The sequence below is a fragment of the Plectropomus leopardus genome, chromosome 1 (genome assembly GCF_008729295.1).
Source record: "Plectropomus leopardus isolate mb chromosome 1, YSFRI_Pleo_2.0, whole genome shotgun sequence".
NCBI classification, from domain to species: domain Eukaryota; kingdom Metazoa; phylum Chordata; class Actinopteri; order Perciformes; family Serranidae; genus Plectropomus; species Plectropomus leopardus.
In genome coordinates this window covers 1,871,070-1,895,007 of record NC_056463.1, presented here as the reverse complement: position 1 = coordinate 1,895,007, position 23,938 = coordinate 1,871,070, and the positions used below count along the sequence as shown (strand labels likewise).

Below are 23,938 nucleotides of genomic sequence, written 5' to 3'. Positions count from 1 at the left end.
AATTTTTGGTGATTTATTTTTCTTTTAAAATTGTTGATGATTTTTTTTAAAGTGGCAGTTTTCTTATTCTTTTATTTATAAGTGATTTCTTGAAGACTTTTTGGTGATTTTTAAAGAAAATCTTACAAACTTGCAGTCCCGCTTGTCTGACTGTCCTTGAACACATCATTTTATCATCCTCCTGAGGGAGATTTGGAAAGTATGATTTTTTTTTTTTTTTTTAAAGTGACGATTTTTAAAAACATTTTTTTGTGTGATTTTATTTCTTCAAAAGTTTTGGCTTTTTTTTTCCTTTTAAAGTTTTTGGTTATTTTTAAAGAAAACCTTATAAACCTGCGGGCACATCGATTTGGAAGGCATGTTTTTTTTTAACCTTTTGGTGATTTTTTTATTTTGGTGATTTTTTTGTTTTTAAAAATGTTTTTTTTTTTAAACGCAAAATTTTTTTTTTTTTTAAAATATTGTGTGTTTTTTTTTCTTTAAATGTTTTGGCTTTTTTTTTTTTTTTTAAGAAAAAACAATTTGGAAGGCATGTTTTCTTTAAAACAATTTTTTTTTTTTTTAATCTTTGTGATCCGAAAGACGCCTCTGCCTCAAACTATTCACACAGCATTAGTAATATATAAGATAAATGTTGCAGAACGTTTCCAAGGTGCTGCAAGAACCAGAATCCCCTCAGATAAGAGCCCTTCAGGGAGGGTGGAGGGGCGGAGTTGGGCTCTCCTCCGCTGCTGTGTGAGGAGGGAGGAACTCCACATTCTTATAAAAAGCCAGAGGATGGGCTGCCAGTGTTGAGTAGACGGAGCAGACAGACTGGCCCGGGACTGTACTGCTGACCCAGAATGGCACAGAACGGAACGACAGAGAACGGAGTGGCCGAAGGGATCCCGGCTTTGCCTTTTCCTCAGCCCGTTAAAGCGCCGGAGATCAGACACACGAAGGTAAGGAGGCTCTGCAAGTCCAGCCGTACCTGCAGCTTTTTACCATCTTTTCATTTTGTGTTTTTAACTTTTGATCAGGTGTCATGTGAGCCACTAACCAAACACTGTCCGCTCTCCACAGATTTTTATTGACAATGAATGGCACACATCCAGCAGCGGAAGGACATTTCCAACTTTCAACCCAGCCACAGGTGTCAAAATCTGTGATGTGGAAGAAGCAGACAAAGTGAGCAGCCTTTAATTTATTATATAATATAAAAGTTTAAATAATTAATCAAACTTAGTGTTAGCCTGCATACTTTCTGAATGATTAAGGTCATAAATGGGCATTGTTTTATCTGATTTGGCTCTAATTCAATCAGGATTCAGGATTTTTTGTTCCAAACTTCTTTTAAACATCTGTTAATTTACATTTTTGGGGTGGTTTTTTTAGAAGAATGTCTATTAAAAAAACAGTATGACAAACAAGCTTTATCAGATAGATTAAAACCTTCAGTACATCTGTTTTGGCTCTGTATCAATCAGGAAAAATCTTTTTGCCAAGCTTCACTGGAATATCTGATCATTTCAGATTTTTGTGTTTGCCAGAAGAGTCTCGATGAAATCCAGCATGTCATAAGAACCTTTTGCCAAATTTCGGTTTATCTGCTTTGGCTCTAAAGCAATGGAAAAAAATATCTCTTTCCCCAATTCCAAATATTTGCTTTGGTGCTAAATCAATACCAAAAACAGTGTCTTTGCCAAAGTTCCTTTAAATATCTGTCAATTTAAGGTTTTTGTTGTTCAGGAGATTTTCTATGAAATGCAGCCTGATTTAAGAGATTGACCAAGTTGATAAGAGCCTTCTAACATCTTCGTCATATTTGTTCTGACTCTAAATTTAAAAGGAAAAATCTTTTTTCAAAATTTTATTTATATATCTGTTAATTTAAGGTTTTTGTTTGCCAGAAGAATGTCTCTAAAATCCCTCATGGCACAAGAACTTGATTAAATAGAGATAGAATCTCTTTGTACGTTTCTGTTAATTTAAGGGTTTTATGGTCGTCAGGAGAATTTCTTCAAAATCCAGCATGACATAAGAAGTTGATCAAAGAGTTATGAACCTTTTGCCAAATCCAGTTTGTCTGATCTGGCTCTGAATCAAAAGAAACATTTCTTTGCCAAATTTAAATATCTGTTAAAGTTTTTTGGGGTTTGTGAGAATAATTTCTTTAAAAAACAGCATGACACAGAACTTGATTAAATATACAATAACATTTATTATGTATATATTTATATTTATATTATATACTTATATAATATCGGTAAATTTCAGGTTTTAGGGATTATCAGAAGAAAGTCTATGAGATTAAACATGATATAAAACCTTGATCAAATTGATAAGAACTTTTTCATATCTGCGTTGGCTCTAAACCAATACGGAAACCTATTTGCCAAACTTCATTTAAATATCTGTTAATTTAAGGATTTTGTGTATGTAAGAAGAAAGTCTGTAGAGTCCAGCATGACATAAGAACTTGACCAAATATATTAGCGCTTTTTGCCAAACTTGGATAAGAATTTATTGACAATTTAGCATTTTCATCCACAAAACAGCTTTTTCAATAGAGTTTCACGCTGCTTTTTACGCACACCAAGTTAACGCGGGAATCTGATTTTTTAAAGTTAATGCACACTGCCTATGATGCTGCTAACGAATTGGAAACTGGCCCTGAAACTTTTTTTTTCTGTGCAGGAGGATGTGGATAAAGCGGTGCAGGCAGCCAAGTCTGCAGGGCAGAGAGGCTCTCCGTGGCGGAGGATGGACGCGTCGAGCCGGGGGAGGCTGCTGCACAAACTGGCTGACCTCATGGAGAGGGACCGGCTCTTGCTGGCGGTGGGTTCATTCACGCTGCCTTCTTTTTGCTAGACATCACTGTTGTAAAGTTTTCTGCAGACAGCTGCAGCATGAAAAACGTGACTTTTTGAAATGTGTGTGCAAACTCTAGATCCATTTTACTTTCAGATCTAAAGTGTCATAGTGACAACACATGATTAGGAAGTAAACCGGCTCTCTGATTTCAAGTGGCAGAAAAACTTTTCAAATTCTGCATTTAAGTAAAAGTAGCCTTGCAAGCAAAATGTACTGAACCCTCAGAGGCTTTCTGTCATTCGTCATCTTTTGATTATTTTCATTTTTACTAATTTTCACCTGATGATGCCATTTTTACCATATTTGGCATATGGAGAAAATACATGTTATTTCCACTAGGTGCACTGTCACAATCAGTTTTGCTGCAAATCACTGACATATCCCAGGCTCTGATCATCAATAAACCTGCTTTGCATGTAGTATACTAAAAATAATTCAATCATTATTATTTTTTAAATCTAAAAACACAGTGGCACCATGACAAAAACATGGCATTTAAAAAGTTAAAAGTCTGAAATTTTAATGAATATTTGATATTTATGATTAGAACTGATGTTGGTTAAAAAAAACCTCAATAAAAACAGAAAATAATATTAATGTAATACCTTTTGAAGCTTGATTTTGAAAAGTACATTTTGTGCGCAGAGTGATACACGTGTGTGTAAAAGGTGGGCTCTAAGGGTTAAATGTAGCATCCTGTTGTTCAGTTAACTTATGTAAACAAGTAATTAAAATCGCTTTTATTTTGGCGGAGGGGATGGGATCATTTGGTTTACATTGAACCAAATATCAGGTTACTGAAAAAATTTAACAAATATTACATGATATATGACACGATATTGTGAATTGATCCGTGTCATAGTGACAACACATGAATAGAAAATAAACTCGCTCAGCGATTATTGAGATAACTTTGTGTCTCTTTCAGATAATTTTGTAGCTTTTTTGTCGTTTTGTTACTTTCTGGTCATTTCGTGTCTCCTTGTTGTTGTTTGGTGTCTTTTTGTAGTCATTTGTGTCTTTTTCTGGTAATTTTGTTGTATTACTTTTGTGGCTTTTTTTGCCATTTTATGTCACTTACGTCACATTTGTTGTCTCCTTGTTGTTGTTTTGTGCGTCTTTGTGTTTTTTTGTGTCTTTTTGTAGTTGATTGTGTCTCAGTTTTTTGTTTTTTTCTTTGTCATTTTAAGTCACTTTGTAGTCATTTTTTGTGTCCTTTTTATTGTTTGTGTCTCTTTTATAGTCGTTTTTTTTACAGTCATGATTTCCTCTCTGCTGAATCTTTTCTTTTCCTCTCATGTTTACATAGTCACATCTGGAAAAAAACAGATATTCCCTTAATGATCATGCTGTGTATCTGTTTCAACTGAACGACAACAACAGTTTTTTTTCTAGTGGTGCTTGTGGTTCAGATCTCAATTATAGAAACGGTTTCACAAACAACAAACTGGTGGGATTTCCCTGCAGCTGAAAAACGTCCATGTGTTGTCACGATGTTGTTCATATCAAGGATTGGCCGACAGTATATTAGTGCATGACATCACGCCGTGACCCCACCCCGCTCTCTCTTTTCTCTCCGTAATGATTGCTGGATGTTACTCTGCCTCGCTCTCAGATAATGTTTGGACTGAGATCTCTGTTGATGTGCCCGCTCACTCTGTTTAGCTGCCAGCCTGCATTAGGACTCAGATCTGTAAATGAACCCTTACAGATGTGAGTGAAGTAATAATACCAGATTGCATGTGACTGCTAATTGCAAACATGCTCTGGAGTGGTAGTGTGCAGGGGACGGCTAATTACACTAAACTCCCAGCTCTGTTTGGGGAAATAAAGACCAGATTCAGAGCATTTAAAGTTACAGCAGAGTGGTACAGCTGGTTCAGGATCTGCAAAGACTTACTTCTTCTTCCTTCAATAAAAGTCACTTTAGTAAACATGGTGTAGATGTTGGTACGTCATACTCAGGAAATTTTGTCCAACAAATTTATACATGATAATTATTATACGTTAACATTAGTTTTACACGCTTGGTCACAAGGCAGGTTTCCCTTAACCCTTAAATTGTGTAAATAGAAATTGTGAATATAATATACACCTAAAAACATTTAGCGCAAAAAAGTTTTAATGCTCAAATGAGTGTTTCAAAAAGCCATATTTTGCAAAACTGCAATGGAAACACTTTTTTGGCTTTTCTAAGTCACATGATGCTATGGCTTTGAGCTTGTCGGTAGGAACTGGCAAGATTGAGTATAAACTAAATCTGTATGCTTCAGCATATTGAGCTCCATTGCCGTACAAGGCGCAAGGTAGATTTGTCCTTTTTGTAACGTAGTTTAAAAAATGAAATGAAAATTAGTCCCTAAATCCTGCAACATCTTTCGGAGTTGAAGGAGGATTTTGTGAATCTCACAGCCTGGTGAAAGACGCTGCTCTGCTGTGGTTCTGCAGCGGATACTTCTGTATCTTTTCCCAGATGGCAGCAGGGTGAACAGACTGTGGCTGCTGTCTTTCAGTATCCTTTGGGCTCTGTGCAGACATTTCACTTCACCGAGGTCGCTGATGCGCTGTAGATGGTAACCAGTGATGTTCTGGGCAGTTTGTATCACCCGCTGTAGAGCCTTCCTGTCCTGGGCCGTGCACGAATGAAAAATTATTTAAAGTTACAGTGACAAATCGCAACCTGGTTAAAATGTGATGCTTCTGCTTTTTTCAGACGCTGGAGACTCTGGACACGGGGAAACCCTTCCTGCAGTCCTTCTTCATCGACCTGGATGGCAGCATCAAAACGCTTCGTTACTACGCAGGCTGGACCGACAAGATCCACGGCAAGAGTCTGCCTGTAGGTGAGTGTTTGTGTCATCTTATTCTAACTCTACTGAAGACACAAGCAGACTGAGATGTGTGTGTGGTGTTAATTAACATCAGAGTTCAATACACAATCCCAAAAATCAGAGGACAATCAAGTTAAAGTCCTGACCCTCTTGGTGACAGTTACATGTGGTCAGCGTGGGTGAAATGTGAGCGATTATGTGGCCTGCTCAGGGTTTGAAATATGAGCATTTCAGTTCCACTTGAGACAGACAACTGAAAATAAGATAAGATAAACTTATTGACCGGACGGAAATTTGTTTCGGGCAAAAGTGCTGAATGCAGCTGCAAAATACATAATAAACATAAACCAACAAGACAAACAATATACACATCGACAGTATAGATAAAAGAAGGATAGATAAACAATTAAAATCAGAAAAACTGCTCAAACCCGATAGGAAATCTAAACACATCTTATGAAGAAAATTGTTCTTCAAATAAATTAAGCAGATGGACACTCATATAGAGAATAAATCACTATAAAACACAACTAAAATGCCTCTTGTGTTGCAGCAGCATGCATCAGTTTATGTACGACGATATGCGACTCAGGATTGAGTCAAATTTGACAATAATATGAGAGCATGAATTAGGTATGTGTGCCATCAAATTAACCCTTTAAAACCTGAGAAAATTTGTTTGTGTGTGTTGTTTTAAACATTGGGAGACGGCAATGAGCAACTTGACAAGATAATCATCAAAATTAGCATGAAATTTTAAAAAAAGGAAAATGACTGGAAAATTAGCCCAAAAAATAATACCTCTAATAATTTCATCTCTTCTTTTGAACAAAAACTGATTTTTAGTCATTTTCTTATAATCTTTTCCTTATTTCTTGTAGTTTGCACAGCACCTAATGCCAAGTTGCTCGTTGCCTTTTTTCACAGGTTATTTAAAAGATTTTTGTTTTTTTTTTAAGCTTCAGTGGTTTTAATGCTTGTAAAAGGTCTCTGAGTGCAGCACAAGAAAACTGATGACGGTTCAGATGTTAAAGGGTTAATAACCCATACACACAATTGAGTAATCTTTTTCTTCTGAATTTTTCATTTAATACATGAATAAATAGATGCAGACAATTAAGAAATAGTTAGTAGGGCCATGAGACGAGTGAGCACTGTGAACATGGAGACACTTCTTTACGTCCCCTCAGTAGCTCTATGATCAGTCCACCATCAGAAAACAAGTTAATGACCAAAGTGTGATTGACTCATCCTGACTGTGGATTGTCCTCCGCCCTGGGTGGTATCTCAGCCAGCCTCTTAATACTTCCCCCTCCTGTCAGATCCCACTTTGCGTCTCCTCTGCCTCTGCAGGACTGCCGATAGACAAAACATGCTCGCCTTTTCCTCCTGATTACATCCCAATAGAGTGGTGAGAGATGCGAGGCACGGCAGGACAAAGGGAAGAGGAAGAGGCTGAGATAGTAATCAGTGAGGTGCAACAGTGTGTGAGGATTAACGATCAGTGCTGGCTTGACGCCTCGCCGAGCCTGCAGACACTCCGCCAGTAATCCCCACCTTCATACTGGAACAGATTTACGACCAGTTATCAAGATGAGACGCATAACTGAGCTTTACTTTGATATGGTCGTAGGCTACACAAATGCAGACTGAAATTTAAGAAACATACTTTAATAGTGGAGCTGCTATGTGGATGGCTGGTTTCAGTGCAGATGAAGCCAAAGCACCAAAGTTTTTGGGTAAATTGCATAGACAACGGGCCCGGTTTCAGACTGCTTTGAATGGGGGGAGTAAGAGATGTTGATTATTCTTGAGGACTGTATGCAGAATTGTTTCATGTTTTTATCTAAAGCTAAATGAGCCTTTTTTAGGGTTTGAGGACATTTGGGGCTAAGACATGACCTCATTAGGGCGTGCGGAGTTATTTCCGTACACTTTTTAATAAACAATCAACTTTTGTGCTTTTTTTATGCACTATGGCAGTGATACTCAAATCTGACCTCCCCAACCATTTTTGAATTCACAATGAAAAGTATCGTGAAAAAAGTTATTCACACTGGGATTTTTTTTTGTACTTTTGGTATACTAAAGCTTTAAACAGCTTTAAAACAGAGCTTCTTTTTTTTAAGTGGCAGTGATCCTGACAGAGGTCCTAGCGAAGCCCCTAAAGTCCTAGAAATGTCCAAAAATCATAGAAATGCCCTCAAATCTTAGAAATGTTCTTAAATCTGAGAAATGTCATAAAAATACAAAAATCTTACAAATGCACTAAAATCTTATAACGTCATAAAGTCCTAAAAATGTTCTAACATCATTGGGATGTCCTAAAATCCTTGAAACGTTCCAAAATCCTAGAAATATCCCAATCTCCTTCAACACTCAGAGACCGAAAGTAACGTGCACAAATAAAACCAAAAGAGATATTTTCACTTTTCATTTCATCTTTTCCCAGAAGTCGAGTAATACTGCAGACATAATAAGCGCTCACTCGGCTGCTCTCAGTTTTTATTTGACAGAAAATGAAACTCATTTTCATTTAAGCTTCTTAGTCTACGTGATCCTCAGGTCAGACCAGCTGCACGGTGTGTAGGCTCGCTCACCCGGTTTAGAGAGCCAGCTCACCCTCAGAGATGAGTCATGTCGTCGTCAGAAATACCTGCAGGAGCGTTTAGCTCACAGTGGGGGTTTTTTGTGGACATAAGAAAAAGCAGGACATCAAATTACACAAGTAAAAGTCTGAGACCTCTAAACAGAGCATAGATGGAGTAGGCCTCATAAGAAAAACTTCCTTAATCCTTTGAAACCTGAGCAAATTGGTTTAATTTATTTAAAAAAAACATGGGGAGAAGGCAACAAGCAACTTAACAAGTCATGGCCCAAAAATAAGCGGAAAAAAAAGGTTTGAAAAAATTAAAAACACAAGAAAATAGCTTAAAAATTTGCAAAATGCGGCATCCGGTGGCTGAGTGGATAAAGCAGGCGCCCCATGAATAAAGGCAGTGTCCTTGCCACAGCGGCTGCAGGTTCGATTCCAGCTCACGGCCCTTTGCTGCATGTCATCCCCCCTCTCTCTCCTCCTTTCACACTATTAATCTGTCCTATCTAATAAAGGCAAAAATGCCAAAAAAAATCTTAAAAAAAAAATAAAATTGCAAAATGACAAATTGGACATTTTCTCTATTTTTTGGACAATTTTCTAGTAATTTTAAATTGTAAATTTTAGGTCACAATTTAAGGGACATTTCCTCTAAAGCTGGTAATTTCCTTTCCCCCCAGTGTTTTAGAAAGAAATTAAACTCATGACCTCGTATTTTAAAGGGTTAAATAGTTTTGGAAGAAATGCAGGATTTCGGTATTTACAGAAACATGTTTCCAAACTGCATATCTTCGGATGGGAATTTAGTCATTACGAAACTGTCCTAACTCAGGGATTTCCCAGGCGAGGATCTGAGGGCCTGTGTCCAAATTGTGTTTTTCGTCAGCAGAAAAGTAGCAGAAGGGTGCTGGGGAGTGCTTCATCCTAACGCTTCTTAAAAAAAAAGCCAAATCATTTCAATCACCATGGTGATGGATGTTCAAAACATTAGCAGGTTTATTTCTATTGCAGCCACCGCACTAGCCGACAGTTTTTCTAATCCAAGGCCACGCAGGCATGTTATGGAAACATAATGGAAAGGCAAGTCCCTTATACGTGGAGCGGCCAAGTATGACGATTTCTTGGAGCTGATAGTCCACGATTTCACAACTTTTGAAGAGTTGTGTGAAATAACAGCTCCTGTAGCTCCTGCTGCATCAGGAGGCCAATTCCTACTGACAAGCATAGCCATAGCATCATGTGACCTAGAAAAGACAAAAAAAGTGTTTCCATTGCATTTTTGGCTTTTTTGGAATCACCTAAAGGACCACCTCTCGAGAGCGTAAAAACTTTTTTTGTGATAAATTGGATTTTTTTTTTTTTTTTAATTGGCGTGTTTCCATTTTATATTCACAAATTAAATTGAGGGTTAATGGAAACCCGTGTAGTGACAAGTGAAACGTTGATATTATTTTTTTGTCTGTCTCGAGAAACCTGCTGGTACATTCTTAACATAGATACAGGTATGAAATGATGAGTCTTGACTGCAAAATCAAATTTATAGTTATAATTAGGATTTCTTCTGAAGGCACATCAAATGAGTTTTTTACTTTTCTGAAAAATCACTCTATTTAACTTTATTATAGTCAGAAATAGATCTCATTATCTCCATCGGTAGGGTGGAATACACTTGCTGTCATGACGAGTGTTGGCCTGTCAGAGCTCCAGTCGGCCCGAGGCTGTGTGTTTGAATCTTGTGTTACACACCGACAGTAGTTTCCTGCGACACGTCGTGTACAAGGATGTTACGCTGTGATTGAACATGAACTCGCCTAGTGACTCAAAGACAAAGACAGCTGGAGATGGGAGTCTCCCAGTCTGTGATCACTCACAGGAAACTGGAGAAGGTCAGCGTGCAGACTGGGAGGTTTTGTTTGACCAGTTATCTGCTGAGGCTCTGACACATCCATGTTTAGTACAGCTGTAGGAGTGCTGATCTCATTGTTAGTGCTGGCGGGACATTCTTAAAGGATTCTTGTAAAAACAGCTCAACAACACAATAGAAGTACGGCACTTTGAATTAAAAAAAAGTTAGCGAGCACAATGAAATCTACAGACCATGTGAGGGTAACTTGAACATGACGCTGATTAGGTGAAGCTTAACCCTTTAAAACTTGAGCAAATGGGTTTGATTTCTTTTAAAACCATGGAGAGAAGGCAATGAGCAATTTAACAAAACCTGACCCAGTATATTAGAGCAAAGAAAAGTTGAAAAAAATAAAGAAAAAAATAAATAAATAAATAGTGCTGAAAATGCATCTATTTTAGAAATACATTTTTACATTTTGCTTTTTCTGTAACCAAATTTGAAATATAAAATTACTCTTAACTTTTGTGGAAAAAATTTCCCTAGTTTTGGATAATTTTGTAAGGGTCCTACCTAGGGCTCAGTGATAAAACCATAACGATAACAGCCAGACAACAGGAACAGCCAATGATACCTTGAGTTCATGTCCGACAGCCCGCTCCAGCACGCGGACATGCCCGACAGCCTGCTCCAGCGCGCGGACATGCCTGACAGCCTGCTCCAGCGCGCGGACATGCCCGACAGCCCGCTCCAGCGCAGACATGTCCAACAGCTCCAGCGTGCGGACATGTCTGACAGCCTGCTCCAGCTTGCGGACATGCCCGACAGCACACGGACATGTCCGACAGCCCGCTCCAGCGCGTGGACATGCCTGACAGCCCACTCCAGCGTAGACATGTCCAACAGCTCCAGCATGCGGACATGTCCGACAGCCCGCTCCAGCACGCAGACATGCCCGACAGCCCACTCCAGTGCACGGACATGCCCGACAGCCCGCTCCAGCGCAGACATGTCCAACAGCTCCAGCACGCGGACATGCTTGACAGCCTGCTCTAGCGCGGACATGAGCCACAGCGCGCTCCGACTGGAGCAGTTTTATGAAACTGCTTTCTTGCTCCTGTGAGGTTTTCCAACAAAACACTTGTCATTGTGTGCGATCAATATGCACGGAGGTGGCTTTTAATAGCGCCCATGTCACTGATTCATCACATGTATCTATAAGCGAGGCATCATCAACTAGTGGACTGCCGTCCGGATCCGGGCAAAAACTTCGTCCTATCTGGACCCGTGGCCAAGTTATAATAGAATAATGTAAGAATGAGAAGAATGATGAGAATGATGTTTTTTGAGGAGTGGTGCTGAGCAGTTAATCGAAAAATAATCGAAACCAACATTCAGAACCTCTAACCAGCACAGTCTTGCCCATGTTTGGTATTTTGGTTATTTAAAAAATCTATTAACCCTTTCCCCACCAGGGCTGCCAACTCCAGTGCGTCTCACACTTTTGGGCTCTGTCTCACGGTCTCATGACACTGAGGAAAATCTCACGCCAAATGCAGGCTGTTGGCAGCTACAGGAGAAGTAGGCCTACTCAAAAGTTGTTTTTTTTCTTGAGTAAAAATATTAGTAGCACAGAAGTTTGACAGAAGTTGAAGTCAGAGTCCTGCAGTCAGGAGAGGTTAGCTTATTATCAGCACAATGTTCTTAAATTTACCTGAAGTTTGTTTAAGATGGAGCTTTTAATTTTTATATGATGCTGGAAAGTTTAACAAATAATAATCAATCATATATTTATTACACTCCAACACACCATGGTCACATGAAACTGTGTCAGTGAACTATGAGGGCAAAAAAACAAACCACAAAAAAACAAAATAATCATTCATTAATCATAATCAAAGTAAAATGTTTAAATAATCATGATACTGATTTTAGGTATGAGGTTTGGACCTTTGCTGGGAGGAAATTTTAGTAACTGGACCTCTTTAAATTTTAGTAGAATAGGTCCTCCAGCTGGTGATGCCTGTTCTACAGTATATTTGTCATGTCTGACAGAAAATAAATATTTAAACCTAAATTAACCTTATGTTATCTTCATATCTCACTTAGGAGTCAAAGGGAACCTTTAAGCTTGACAGAAATAGTGAAACCAATTTGGTTTCACTATTTCTGTCAAGACATCTTGACACTGATTTTAATAACTGTAAATATAAATATTAGTCATAATTTTTACTTTATATAGTAAAAAACAAAGAAATGAAAATGGCTCTAAATAGTCCTGAAAAAAACCCATAATTTTTTATATTTTATTACATTTTTTTCTGTAACATTTTTATGTATACAAGTTATTATTTTTCTGGCCATGTTTCTCTATTTTTTAAATTATTTTTTAATCATCCTCTCTCTCTTTTTTTGTACCTAAACAAATGTTTAGGTAAAATTTCTTTCAGTTTGTAGGACATTTTTTGCCAAGTTGATTATTTGTTTTTTCAAAAGAAATCAAACCACTTTGCTCCGTTTTAAAAGGTTAAAATTCATGTGAAAGGTGTCTGAAGGCACTACAAGAAAACTGACGTTGATCAATTTTTAAAGGGTTAAAACAATAACAAAAATGAAAAAAAAGGAAATATTGTCAGCGCTTAAATAATTACCTCACCGTACAGTGGATCAAACTGATTACACCGTTTCTTTCTTTCACAGATGAGAGCTTCGTGTGTTTAACCAAACACGAACCTGTTGGCGTCTGCGGAGCCATCATTCCAGTAAGTACAGAGAGGATCTGGTTTGAGTTTATGAGCAATAACGTATAATAGGAACTCTTATTACCGTTCGCATTACTTTGGCTCAGTGTGAATATGAAACACACACTGTTAATATAATAAAACAACACATAACGTTGTTGTTTATGTGCTGTAACAGTGTTGAGGTCCAGATAAAGGTACATCAGGACGTCCGACCGTTCGGCTGAAATACAATGTGTTCCTAATAATCATTTAGAAATCAGAACGTTGCACAATATCTAATTTATGACTTGAGTCTAACACACTGCCGTGATGCCAACTGCTGATCGGACTGTGTATTGTGGTGAAGGCTCTGCTGCGCTTTGGGTTACTGCAGATAATAATGATAATAATAATAATAATAATCATCATCATCATGCGTGTGTTATTAAGGATGACATCAGAGTTTAAGGTATGCTCTAACAGTCTAGGAAAAACCATTATGCTTTTATGCAATCCTCTGCAGACTCAGAGAAGATGGATATCAGTTTCATCTCTGCAGATCAATACAGAGAGATTCAGGAGCACGGTCACGTGACACACTGGGACCCAGAAAGAATTTTAGCTATTGTAGTGGTGGGCGATATAGAGAATATTCTCGATGTATCGTGGTTTGTTTCTACGTTCGATATATAAAATAAGTATATTGCGAATATCCAATGTAAATTTTCATGTCGTTTTATAATTCTCTCGCTGTCTTCTACAGCTCTCCACCTCTCACAGACGCACATGCAACGCAATGCTTTTGCAGAGGATTAAAAAAAATTATTTTCTTTTTTCTGAACTTTTTTCCCACTTTCCCACAAATTAAAATGAGTCGTGTATAGTATAGTGTATAGTCGTGTCACTAAATGATAATTAAAAATTACTATAATAAAAATACATAAGTAATTCTAAGAAAAAAAAGACAAAATAAAATGCAAAACAAATCCATATTCTTACATGGATATGTTCCTCTCCCCTTTTTTAAAACAAATATTTAGGTAAAAATGTCTCGCAGTTTTTGGAACATTTATTACCAAGTTGGTCATTTCCTTCTGACCCGTGTTTTAAACAGAAATCAAACACGGTCTGCTCATTTTTCAAAATGTTTACATACTTGTGAAAGGCGCCTGAAAGCAGCACAAGAAAACTGATGTCGATTTAAGTTTTAAAGAGTTAATTATAAAAAATAAATAAATAAATAAAAGAAGCACAGATTGTAAATGTGCTCGTGAGGCAACTGCGCTCAGTTTGAAAGCACAGTGTGGATGTGTGGATGAAATGAAACCCTGCTGAGTGTACCAGAAACCTTATCTTAATCTTTGCTCTCCCTAAACAAGACCTCCTCTCTGCTAATCCCTTCAGGGCGATTCTCACAGAAACACACAGCTCCAGCGCTGCGCTGCTTGGATTCACTTTCACACATCGGAATATATGTTTTTCTTTTTCTTTTGATTATAACTTCATCAGATTTAGGGTGGGGCGACTTTTGGTGTTTCGCCGTATTGTGTTGCACAAAGTTGTCACAGATCCAGACAGACACATACGAATAATTTCAGCATCATGACAGAGTGCAGTTTTTTATCTTTGAGCCTATAACCTCTAATGTTGCTCTGGTAACAAAGGAACAAAACGGCTGTTGTTTGACATGGGAGATTATATCATAAAAGTGAAATTTATACTGAAGGACGTCGTGTAATTACTGAAAGCACTGCTGGCGCTCACGCCGCATGAGTCATCGTCAGAGGAAAACAGGAAACCTTTTTCTCCCCGCTTGTGATCCCAAGATCCCTTAATGGCTCCAAGTGTTTCCAAAGTGTTGTAAAAGTTAACAATGCCTAAACAATAAACAGGCAGCGCTCACATGCATCGCTGTCTAATTTGGGTTTGAGTGCCCAATTAGCTGTCCACTGGTTTCGAGCGTGGAAATGAGCAACTGGAAAATAATAAATGACCTCTTTTGTGAATTTGCTCACTTTGAATCACCTCCAGTCCCGATGATTTAGGGCTCCTTTTATTATCTTGCGTATTCTCTGCGGACCAAGTGAAAAAGTAAATTTTTATTTCTGGAAAAAAAAAAAAAAGTACTGATGATGTGTGTTGTTTGGATTATTAGCCTCGGTTTGCGCCTCTCATGTGGTTATTATTTCCACTGGACTATTGCAGTGATAAGTGAATGACAAAAATATGCTACTGCTTACATCCAAACACTTTAATAAATGTCTCAAGGGGCCACATCCACGCTACGTACGGCACATTTGGCCCCCTGGTGCTGCAGCAGATTAACTCTTTCAAACCTGGATCGACATCACTTTTCTTGTCTGCTGAGCAAATTGGTTTGATGTGTTTCATAAACACGGGGAAAAAGGCAATGAGCAACATGGCAAGAGATTTCCTGCACATTATGAGAAATCAGTGCATTTACACTAATAGTAAATAGGAAAAAAATCCTAAAAAGTAAGACAAAAAACAACAAACAACAACAGCAAATATGGGAAAAAGGCAATGAGCAACTTGGCAAGAGATTTCCTTCAAATGTTCCTACAAATTGCAAGAAATCAGTACATTTACACAATTAGTGAAAAGTTGAATTGAAAAAAAAAAATTTAAATTATTTTAAAAATGTCCAGAAAACTATTCCTAAAATTATATATATATAATATTCATTTATATTTTCTTTTTTATTAAGTAATTTAATTTTTGGCTAATTTTCAGGTTATTTTCTTGTGTTTTACACTAATTTCTTGCTTATTTCTGGGTCATTACTTTTGTTGTTCATTGCTTTCTTCCCATGTTTGTGAAGAGATCAGATTCGCCCGGTTAACCTATATGTATAATATATATATCTATAGTCTACAAAACTATGTAAAGCACCTTATTACGGCATGTACTAAAGAGGGAGGTGATTTCAGTTTATCCCTCTGTGTAACCTGAATTGTTGTCTATCTGTGCCATTTGTTTGTGTCAGTGTGCTTTGATCTGACTTGTGCTGTTAGACGTTGAGAGCAGAAATCATCTAACGTGTGTTGTTCTGTTGCTGCCAGTGGAACTTTCCTCTGCTGATGTTCATGTGGAAGATAGCGCCGGCCCTGAGCTGTGGAAACACTGTGGTCATCAAGCCAGCAGAGCAGACCCCCCTCACGGCCCTCCACGTTGGATCGCTCATCAAAGAGGTCTGATGTTTGACTAAGAGAGACTTTAAACCTCTGACAGTCCAGATTCTGGGTCTGTTTTCTTATGGAAAATCCCGCTCCATGTGTGATTAGACCGCTCTGCTTCGAAATGTTTGGTGACTTTACCCAGGAAAACTTCACACAGTGAGACAAAATGCAGCCCTTGAGCAAAGATGATTCTCTTACTTCTGAGGAGAAAAACATGTTGCAAAATCAGAAGGTGCAGCAGGGGTGTGCAAGCATTCATAAGAATCCACAAGATTTGGTTTTAGCTTTAGCTGTGAGACATGTTAAAGCCTCATTCCCACTGCCCACACACACACAAACACAAAAAAAGTGCTAACATCTGGCTTTTGGGAATGGGAATGTGTATGATCGACATTCAAACCCAGTAGACACGGTTTTTATTGGCTCCGACTCCGATCGGCATTGATGGGAACACAACAAACGTGGTTATTTCAGCGACATGCAATAATATCATCACAGCTAGCAGGGAACGTTCCCAAAATGTTGGATGACGTTTCCTACAAGTTGCAATAATAATTAAAGGAAACATTTTAATCTAATGTTCAGACAACGTTTTAAGGATATTTATCATTTCAGATAATGTTCCTGTAAGGTTAAATGCTGACTAAGACGTGACGTTTTTATTGCAACATTCTGAGGATGTTTTGGTGATGCTGAGAGGTGACAGACCATAAAATGTTTTTATAAAACATTCCCAAAATGTTACATGAGGACAAAGGAAAAACATTTTCAAAGCAACACTCAGAACATGTTATTTAGGCCTGAGATTAAAAGACTATGTAATATGTTGACAAAAGAAATAAATAAAAGAAAAGAAAGACATTTTTACATTTTTTTTAACCATTTATAGAGAATGTTACCCTAATTTTAATAACATTCTGGGAACTAAAAGAAAACTTGCTGCTGAACATGTTACTAAAACATTACATGAGTTGCATTGTACTGTTTTCACAATGTTTTTAGAACCAAAAATTGCTCACTGGGATGCATTCACAACATGCAGTGACGCACATTCACTAATTACCCTCCTTCTCCTCCTAAGCAGCGTGAAAGCATTATTCTAAGTTAGTCTGCACCGAGTTTCACAGAGACATAAGTATAAGGTACTGTATATCAAGACAAGAAACCATAGAAAAGTTTTCAAAGACCTCTTTTCCTGCTGCTTTCTACTGTTTACCTGTTGTCCAGCCTATCTGTGACATCACACAGACACACCAACAAAACAACACACACACACAAACACACACACACATACACACACACACACACACAGAATGCAGTCTATTGCTAAGCAACACTAAACTTACCATAAACTCGGGTAATGGATCAAATGTTTTTAAACCCATCTGAGGAGTCTTTTGTTGTTCCCTGAGTCAACATATCACTCTAACTCTCTCTGATGTCATGCCGACCGTTTCAGGCGGGGTTCCCTCCTGGAGTCGTGAACATCGTTCCAGGGTTTGGTCCCACAGCGGGGAGCCGCCATCGCCAGCCACATGGACGTCGACAAAGTGGCCTTCACCGGCTCTACAGAGGTGTGTGCTCTGGTTTTTATGTTGTCGAGGAGATTCTGGTGAATTGTAGATTTACACATTTATTTATTTTTTGCAGCCCGCCACATTTAAAACATCTGCTGCCACTTACTGATTTTATATTTTAGAAACTGGACTGTTCATGAGGAGCAATGATATTGCTCATGAGGTTTTTTTGTTTGACTGTGTTGTGTGTGCAGGTCGGCCAGCTGATCAAAGAAGCGTCAGCCAAAAGTAATCTGAAGAGAGTGACTCTGGAGCTCGGAGGGAAGAACCCCTGCATCGTGTTTGCTGACTGTGACTGTAAGTAAACTCTGCGTGTCTCTCTTTTTATTTTAAATCATCAAAATACAACATCACAATGTTGTATTCAGATTATTTCAGCATGCACTGGAGTCATAGTTGCATGGTTATTTCACACCTCTGCAGCCTCGGGCGTTTCCCTACATCTCTTCACTACTCTGGAATATTGAAACATGAAGCCTGTCATGTCTCATGTTTCATCTGTGCGACTCAGCTTTTTGTACTTTTTGTGTCGTCTCACAACTCTGAGGTGAGGATCTCACCGACTGTCATGCCATCAAAAAGAAAAACCGTAGCTCAGGGGGCTGCAGAGACAGCACTGTCAGTACACAGCAGCAGAAGAAAACAGTATCAGAGTAAACTGTGCTCAACAGTACAGACAGTACTGCACCACTCGTGTAACAGAGTCAGAATCTGGTTTCACTGACAAGTACATTTACATATACGAGGAATTTGACTTGGTGTTTTGGTGCAAAACAATTAACATAAAGGAAGAATAAAAAATTGAATAATATAATAATATGATAATATAACTTTTTTATATAGCACCTATTAAAACACAGTTTACAAAGTGCTTTGACAAACTAGACAAAGCCGAGGCTGTAAAACCCAGAGGCAGTAAAACAATTTAGTCAATAATGCGGACAAATGGTAGGGAATTCAGGGCAGAGACATATTAGAAAAATATAGTAACAAAAAGGCAGTAGACACAGAACACTGATATTAATAAAAATAACAATAATAATAAGCAGGATCAGGGAAGAATATATATATATTTTTAAAAGTAAATAGATAAATTACAGGCTAAAATTAAAAGACAAAATAAAAATTTTAATAAAATTAAACGATGAGTTAAAAGACATTTAAAAAAAACAACTTAAAAGAAGAATTCAGCATCACATAAAGGCAAGTCTATAAAAATGGGTTTTAAGAAGTGATATGTCATTTAGGTTTGGATTTGGTTTATTTTAAAAGGGACAAATGAATAAATACACAAGGTATAAAAAATGCCATAATAAGCCGGGAGGCTATATTTCATCTGTAATCCCTTAATGCTTTAAACATCCATTCTGATGGTACTTAATGAAGAAAAGAAGGTGTAATATTCTCCCTTGTTTATTGCTTTTGTCCGGTTTTAATCTGTCTGTGTGTGTGTGTGTGTGTGTGTGTGTGTGTGTGTGTGTGTGTGTGTGTGTGAATGTGAATGTGTGTGTACAGTGCAGCTGGCTGTGGAGGAAACCCAGAAAGGCGCTTTATATAACCAGGGTCAGTGCTGCACGGCTGCATCGCGGGTCTTTGTGGAGGAGAGTATTTATGAAGAGTTTGTGCGTCGCAGTGTAGAAAACGCCAGGAAGGTTGTGATAGGAGACCCGCTGGACCCCAAGACGACACACGGACCACAGGTAGGAGCGCACAGGTGTGGAGTCAGGACTAGGATTGGCCTAGTTTATTTAAAAAAAAGTATTATTAAACTGCCATCTTCCCTATTTGTCCTGCCGCCGGCTCCAGATCGACCGGCAGCAGTTTGATAAGATCATGGATCTGATAGAGAGCGGGAAGAAGGAGGGAGCCCGGCTGGAGTACGGAGGAGCAGCTTTGGGAGATAAGGGCCTCTTTATTCAACCCACCATCTTCTCCGGGGTCAAAGACCACATGCGCATCGCCAGGAAGAGGTGCAGTTTGTTTCAGTTCATTCTAACTAAACCCGCACAGAGAGGTAACATGACACTGACACCCTGTGGAATAAAAGTGCAATTACACCAGAAACAGCACAGAGATGCAGGAAGTTAGAAAGCTTGGACACACAGGAGAAAAAAACATGAGTTACACAGTGTTTGTTCTATGGAGGCCTGTATCTGACAAAATTATTTACAATTATTAGATAAAAAAAAAAAAAAGATTGACACTAGTGCGCAGGTTAACTTAGAATTTTAAAATATATTATGGTTTTGACTTGACATGAGTACTTGTTTCTTTTCTTTTAAATTTTGTTTTTACCTCAAGTGTGTTTTGAAAAATAATAAATCACAACAAAATCAAGTGTTTTATTGTAATAAATAAAAATACTGTACAAGTCAAAAGAGTAGTTAGCAGGTAAACAAGCAGTCACACACAAAAAAATATATAAATGTTAGAAAACAAAGCAATATTATATATATATATATATATATATATATATATATATATATATATATATATATATATATATGTCAATAAAATAAACAAATTAAACAAATTAATTAATTAATAATAAGAAAAAGATGAAAGAGAAAAAAATGGGATGAAGATAAATTGTGGTTTAAGTCTATTTCTCTATTTCCATTGGATTCCTAATCAAGACAGCTATCTCCATTATTGTATGGATATTTTAAATCAAAATTAAGCTCCATTTTGATCAATAAGGTCCCAAATAAAGAGGGAATAAATTAGGTAGATAAAATAACCTGAGAAAAGTTTTTTAAAAATGCACCTCGTGAATTATTTTGTTTACACAGAAAGACATTGAAATATCAACAAAAACTATGTACATTACAGAACATTTAGGAGGAATGTTAATATTCACATTATGCACAGGTTTCTCATGTAACATCTTGTCTTTGGGGCTTGATGAAGTCAGTCCATCTTCATATATTGGTGAATATATTTTTTCTGTAATCAGCGGGAATATGTTCATTTCTCCATAGCGTATATTCGATAAACTATGTTTATCCAATAAGTGCTTACTACTTTATTTTCATTTTTTTTGATCATTTAATCTGTTTTGTCTCCCTTTTTCCTGCCATAGTTCTTATGTTGGAGAAAAAAAAACATTCCTCGTTTATAAAGTGTTTCAGCCTGGTTAGGTCATGATTCAGAAAAGAAAAAACACATCATAAACCTGTATCAAGAGTCATGGGACTCATAGTTTTCCACCCCATAAAGTCATTTTAATGTAGCTTAGATGACCATAAAATGTAGTCGTAGTTATTGTATGTGCCAGCTCTATTATTTCACCTCAAACAGTCTGTCCAAATTTCTCCGGCTGGGAATTCACTTTTTCACACTTTGTGTTATAGATGATTTTTCGTATGGATAAAATTGCATTTTTATCCATCAATGCACACGCAGTAAATTTTGAAAACATGTTTAGATTTTATTTTATTATTATTTATTGTATTATTTTTTATTTTATTTCATTTAAAGTTTTTTTTCTAAAGCCCTGAAAAGTGAAAATTTTTTATCTTGTGCACTACAACTCTGTCACAGTGGTCTACAGATGGTTCAGTGGACTTAAAATTTAATTTAATTAATTAATTTAAATAAACAGGATGCAACTGACCACAGCAAGGAGCCTGTGGTTGTTATGGGTTTATTGAGTTAAAACTGACAAAAATGGTAGCATTTTTCCTTTTAAAAATAAAATCTGCAGCACTATAACTTGTTTTAAAAAGTGAACAGGTTTGAATACTTTCTGTGCACGTAAATTAGTGATTTTACTTTAGTAATTCTCTTTTTATTGGTTTATGTGTACGTACCAAAACAAAATACACAACCAAATAAAAAAACCTTTCAGAAAGATAAAATGAATGAATAAACCGATTTTAAAAAAAGAGTTATATAAAAAGATAAATAATTTAAATTAATTAACAAAAAAAAAAGAAAGAAGTGGGGGGTAATTAAACAAATAAAAATGTCAATTAAAATATGTGTATAAAATAAGTAGAGTGGTAAAAAAAAAAAAAAAAGTTCTGTGAAAAAGCGTACATGATCAAAACATAAACAATGAGTAGCTAGTTCCAGTGCAATGTGTTTCTGATACTATCCAAAATGAGAGAACTTCAAACACTGAAGTGGAATTATATTTGTATAAAAACACATTTTCATATTTCATTATACCATTTGTTTCTTTGTTTTTTCGTTTTTTAATTGTCCAGCCATTATTTTCTCTGTTTATTGTCTATATTTACATGAAAGGCAGTCACAGAGGACGGATTTCTCTGTACATGTGTCTGGTCCTGACTGATATCTGTCCTCTGTCAGATCTTCGGTCCGGTTCAGTGTATATTCAGCTTTAAGAGCCAGCAGGAGGTCGTAGAGAGAGCCAACAGCTCGCAGTACGGCCTGGTGTCAGCGGTCTTCACGTCCAGTATGGACAGAGCTCTGTCTGTGTCTGCGGCCCTGGAGACTGGCACCGTCTGGTGAGTCCCTGCTCTTAGCTAACCGTGTCCTGACTCCAGCTCCGGATTTAAGGAATAACTCAACATGAAATTCACTTTTTTTGGGTTATGAATAATATATAAAGTCACTTTTTTTTGCACTGTAAATTAAATCTGGTCCCAATTTCAGCCATATTCACCGAGTGGTAGCAAAGATGTGAGTTTGACACTCGAGAAGAAATCAAAATGTTGAACTTTCTTTCATGACGGTCTCAACTGGACCTCATTTCACTGGTAAAGAGTTTTTATTTATTTATTCCAGTTTCTTGAGAAAAATGTTCTCATTCTGCTGCTCTGCAAACCATGAATGCGTTACATTTGTGCGTTTTTTACGTATTGTGTCAACGTTTCTGAAGTGGTGCAGTATGGATGGGTCATCGCCATTGGGGGGGGTGCAAAAAAGTTTGATGATGTCATTGTGTACTATAACTACATCAGTCTAATTGTATGTAATACCATAAAATTAAATTATCTATCTATCAATCTATATATATATATATATATTGAATTTAACCACAAAAAAATATTTAAACACAGAAAAGGAAGTACTTTCAATATACTACATGCTAATTAGTATACATATATGTATGTATGTGTGTGTGTGTGTATATATATATAAATACTTGCTACGACTACTACTACTATTACCACTAGCATGTGGTAGATTGAAAATAATTTTATATATATATATATATATATATATATATATATATATATATATATATATATTTAAATTTAAATATACAGATTATTTTACTTATCTATTTCTTATCTGTTACTGACTAACACAAAGAAGGAATTATTTTATTATTTGTTATTTGTTTTTTGTCATCCAAGAACACAGTGGCATCCTGACAAAAACCTGACATCGACAAGGTTAAAATTCTTAAAATTAATGATTCATAAGTCATATTAATGTGTAATTATTTTTATAGCCTGATTTTTAAAAGCATATTTTATGTGCAGAGCAGTATGAGTGTGAGTCTTTGACACTGCGCAAAAAATCATAGTGTATAAAATCAATGTTGCTGCTAGACATCGACATATCCTAAACTGTGATCATTTATTTTTTTTAATCTGCTGAGCATGTTGTATATTTATTCATTTTTGTGCTTTTTTTCATCTTAAAAACATTGCGGCATCATGACAAAAAACTGGCATTTGAAGAATTAAAATTCAGAAAATAAATGAATATTTGATATTAATGATTAAGACTGATGTTGGTTCAAAAATAAACCCAATCAAAGTAGAAAATAATATGAATGTATAATATTTTTTATAAAGCTTGTTTTTCAAAAGCGTGCAGAGCGATACGAGTGTGTAAGCGGGCCCTAAGAGTTAAAATAGTTATGTATTTGTTAACTTAACAGAGAACAAATAAAACACATAAAATGAATCTGTTGCTCTCTCTTTAAGGGTTAACTGTTACAACGCCCTTCATTGCCAGACGCCCTTCGGAGGCTTTAAGATGTCGGGGAACGGACGAGAGCTGTGAGAACTCTGTTTCTTCATATTTCTTCATCTTTATTGTCCACCGTGCGTCCTGTAACGTGTCTCCTGTGTCGTCTCTGTCCCCTCAGAGGAGAGTACGCGCTGGCTGAGTACTCGGAGGTGAAAGCGGTGACCATCAAACTGAGTCAAACCCTGTGAGAAGAAGCGGTTCATCACATCACAGCACACACTCTCCCTCTGTGTCTTCAGTCACGATGCTGAGATTAGAGTTAAAATATCGGCTAGTCCACACCAGCGTGTATCAGAGTCCAGAGAGAGTCAGCGTTTATTCACCTTCGCTATGACATGCTGCAGGATAAAGACAGAC

At 37.0% G+C, this 23,938-nt stretch overlaps 1 protein-coding gene across 1 annotated transcript; it reads left to right on the top strand.

The window, feature by feature from the left end:
• Window positions 1–809: 809 nt before the first annotated feature.
• Window positions 810–22,093, top strand: aldh1a3 (aldehyde dehydrogenase 1 family, member A3). The gene is given in 12 exon segments (XM_042485687.1): window positions 810–941; window positions 1,063–1,167; window positions 2,677–2,817; window positions 5,567–5,696; window positions 12,827–12,888; window positions 15,933–16,061; window positions 17,509–17,571; window positions 17,573–17,623; window positions 17,821–17,923; window positions 19,142–19,326; window positions 19,433–19,596; window positions 21,944–22,093. Coding segments are annotated over 12 exon segments (1,287 nt in total). The 5' UTR covers window positions 810–842; the 3' UTR covers window positions 21,999–22,093.
• The last annotated feature ends 1,845 nt before the right edge of the window (window positions 22,094–23,938 follow it).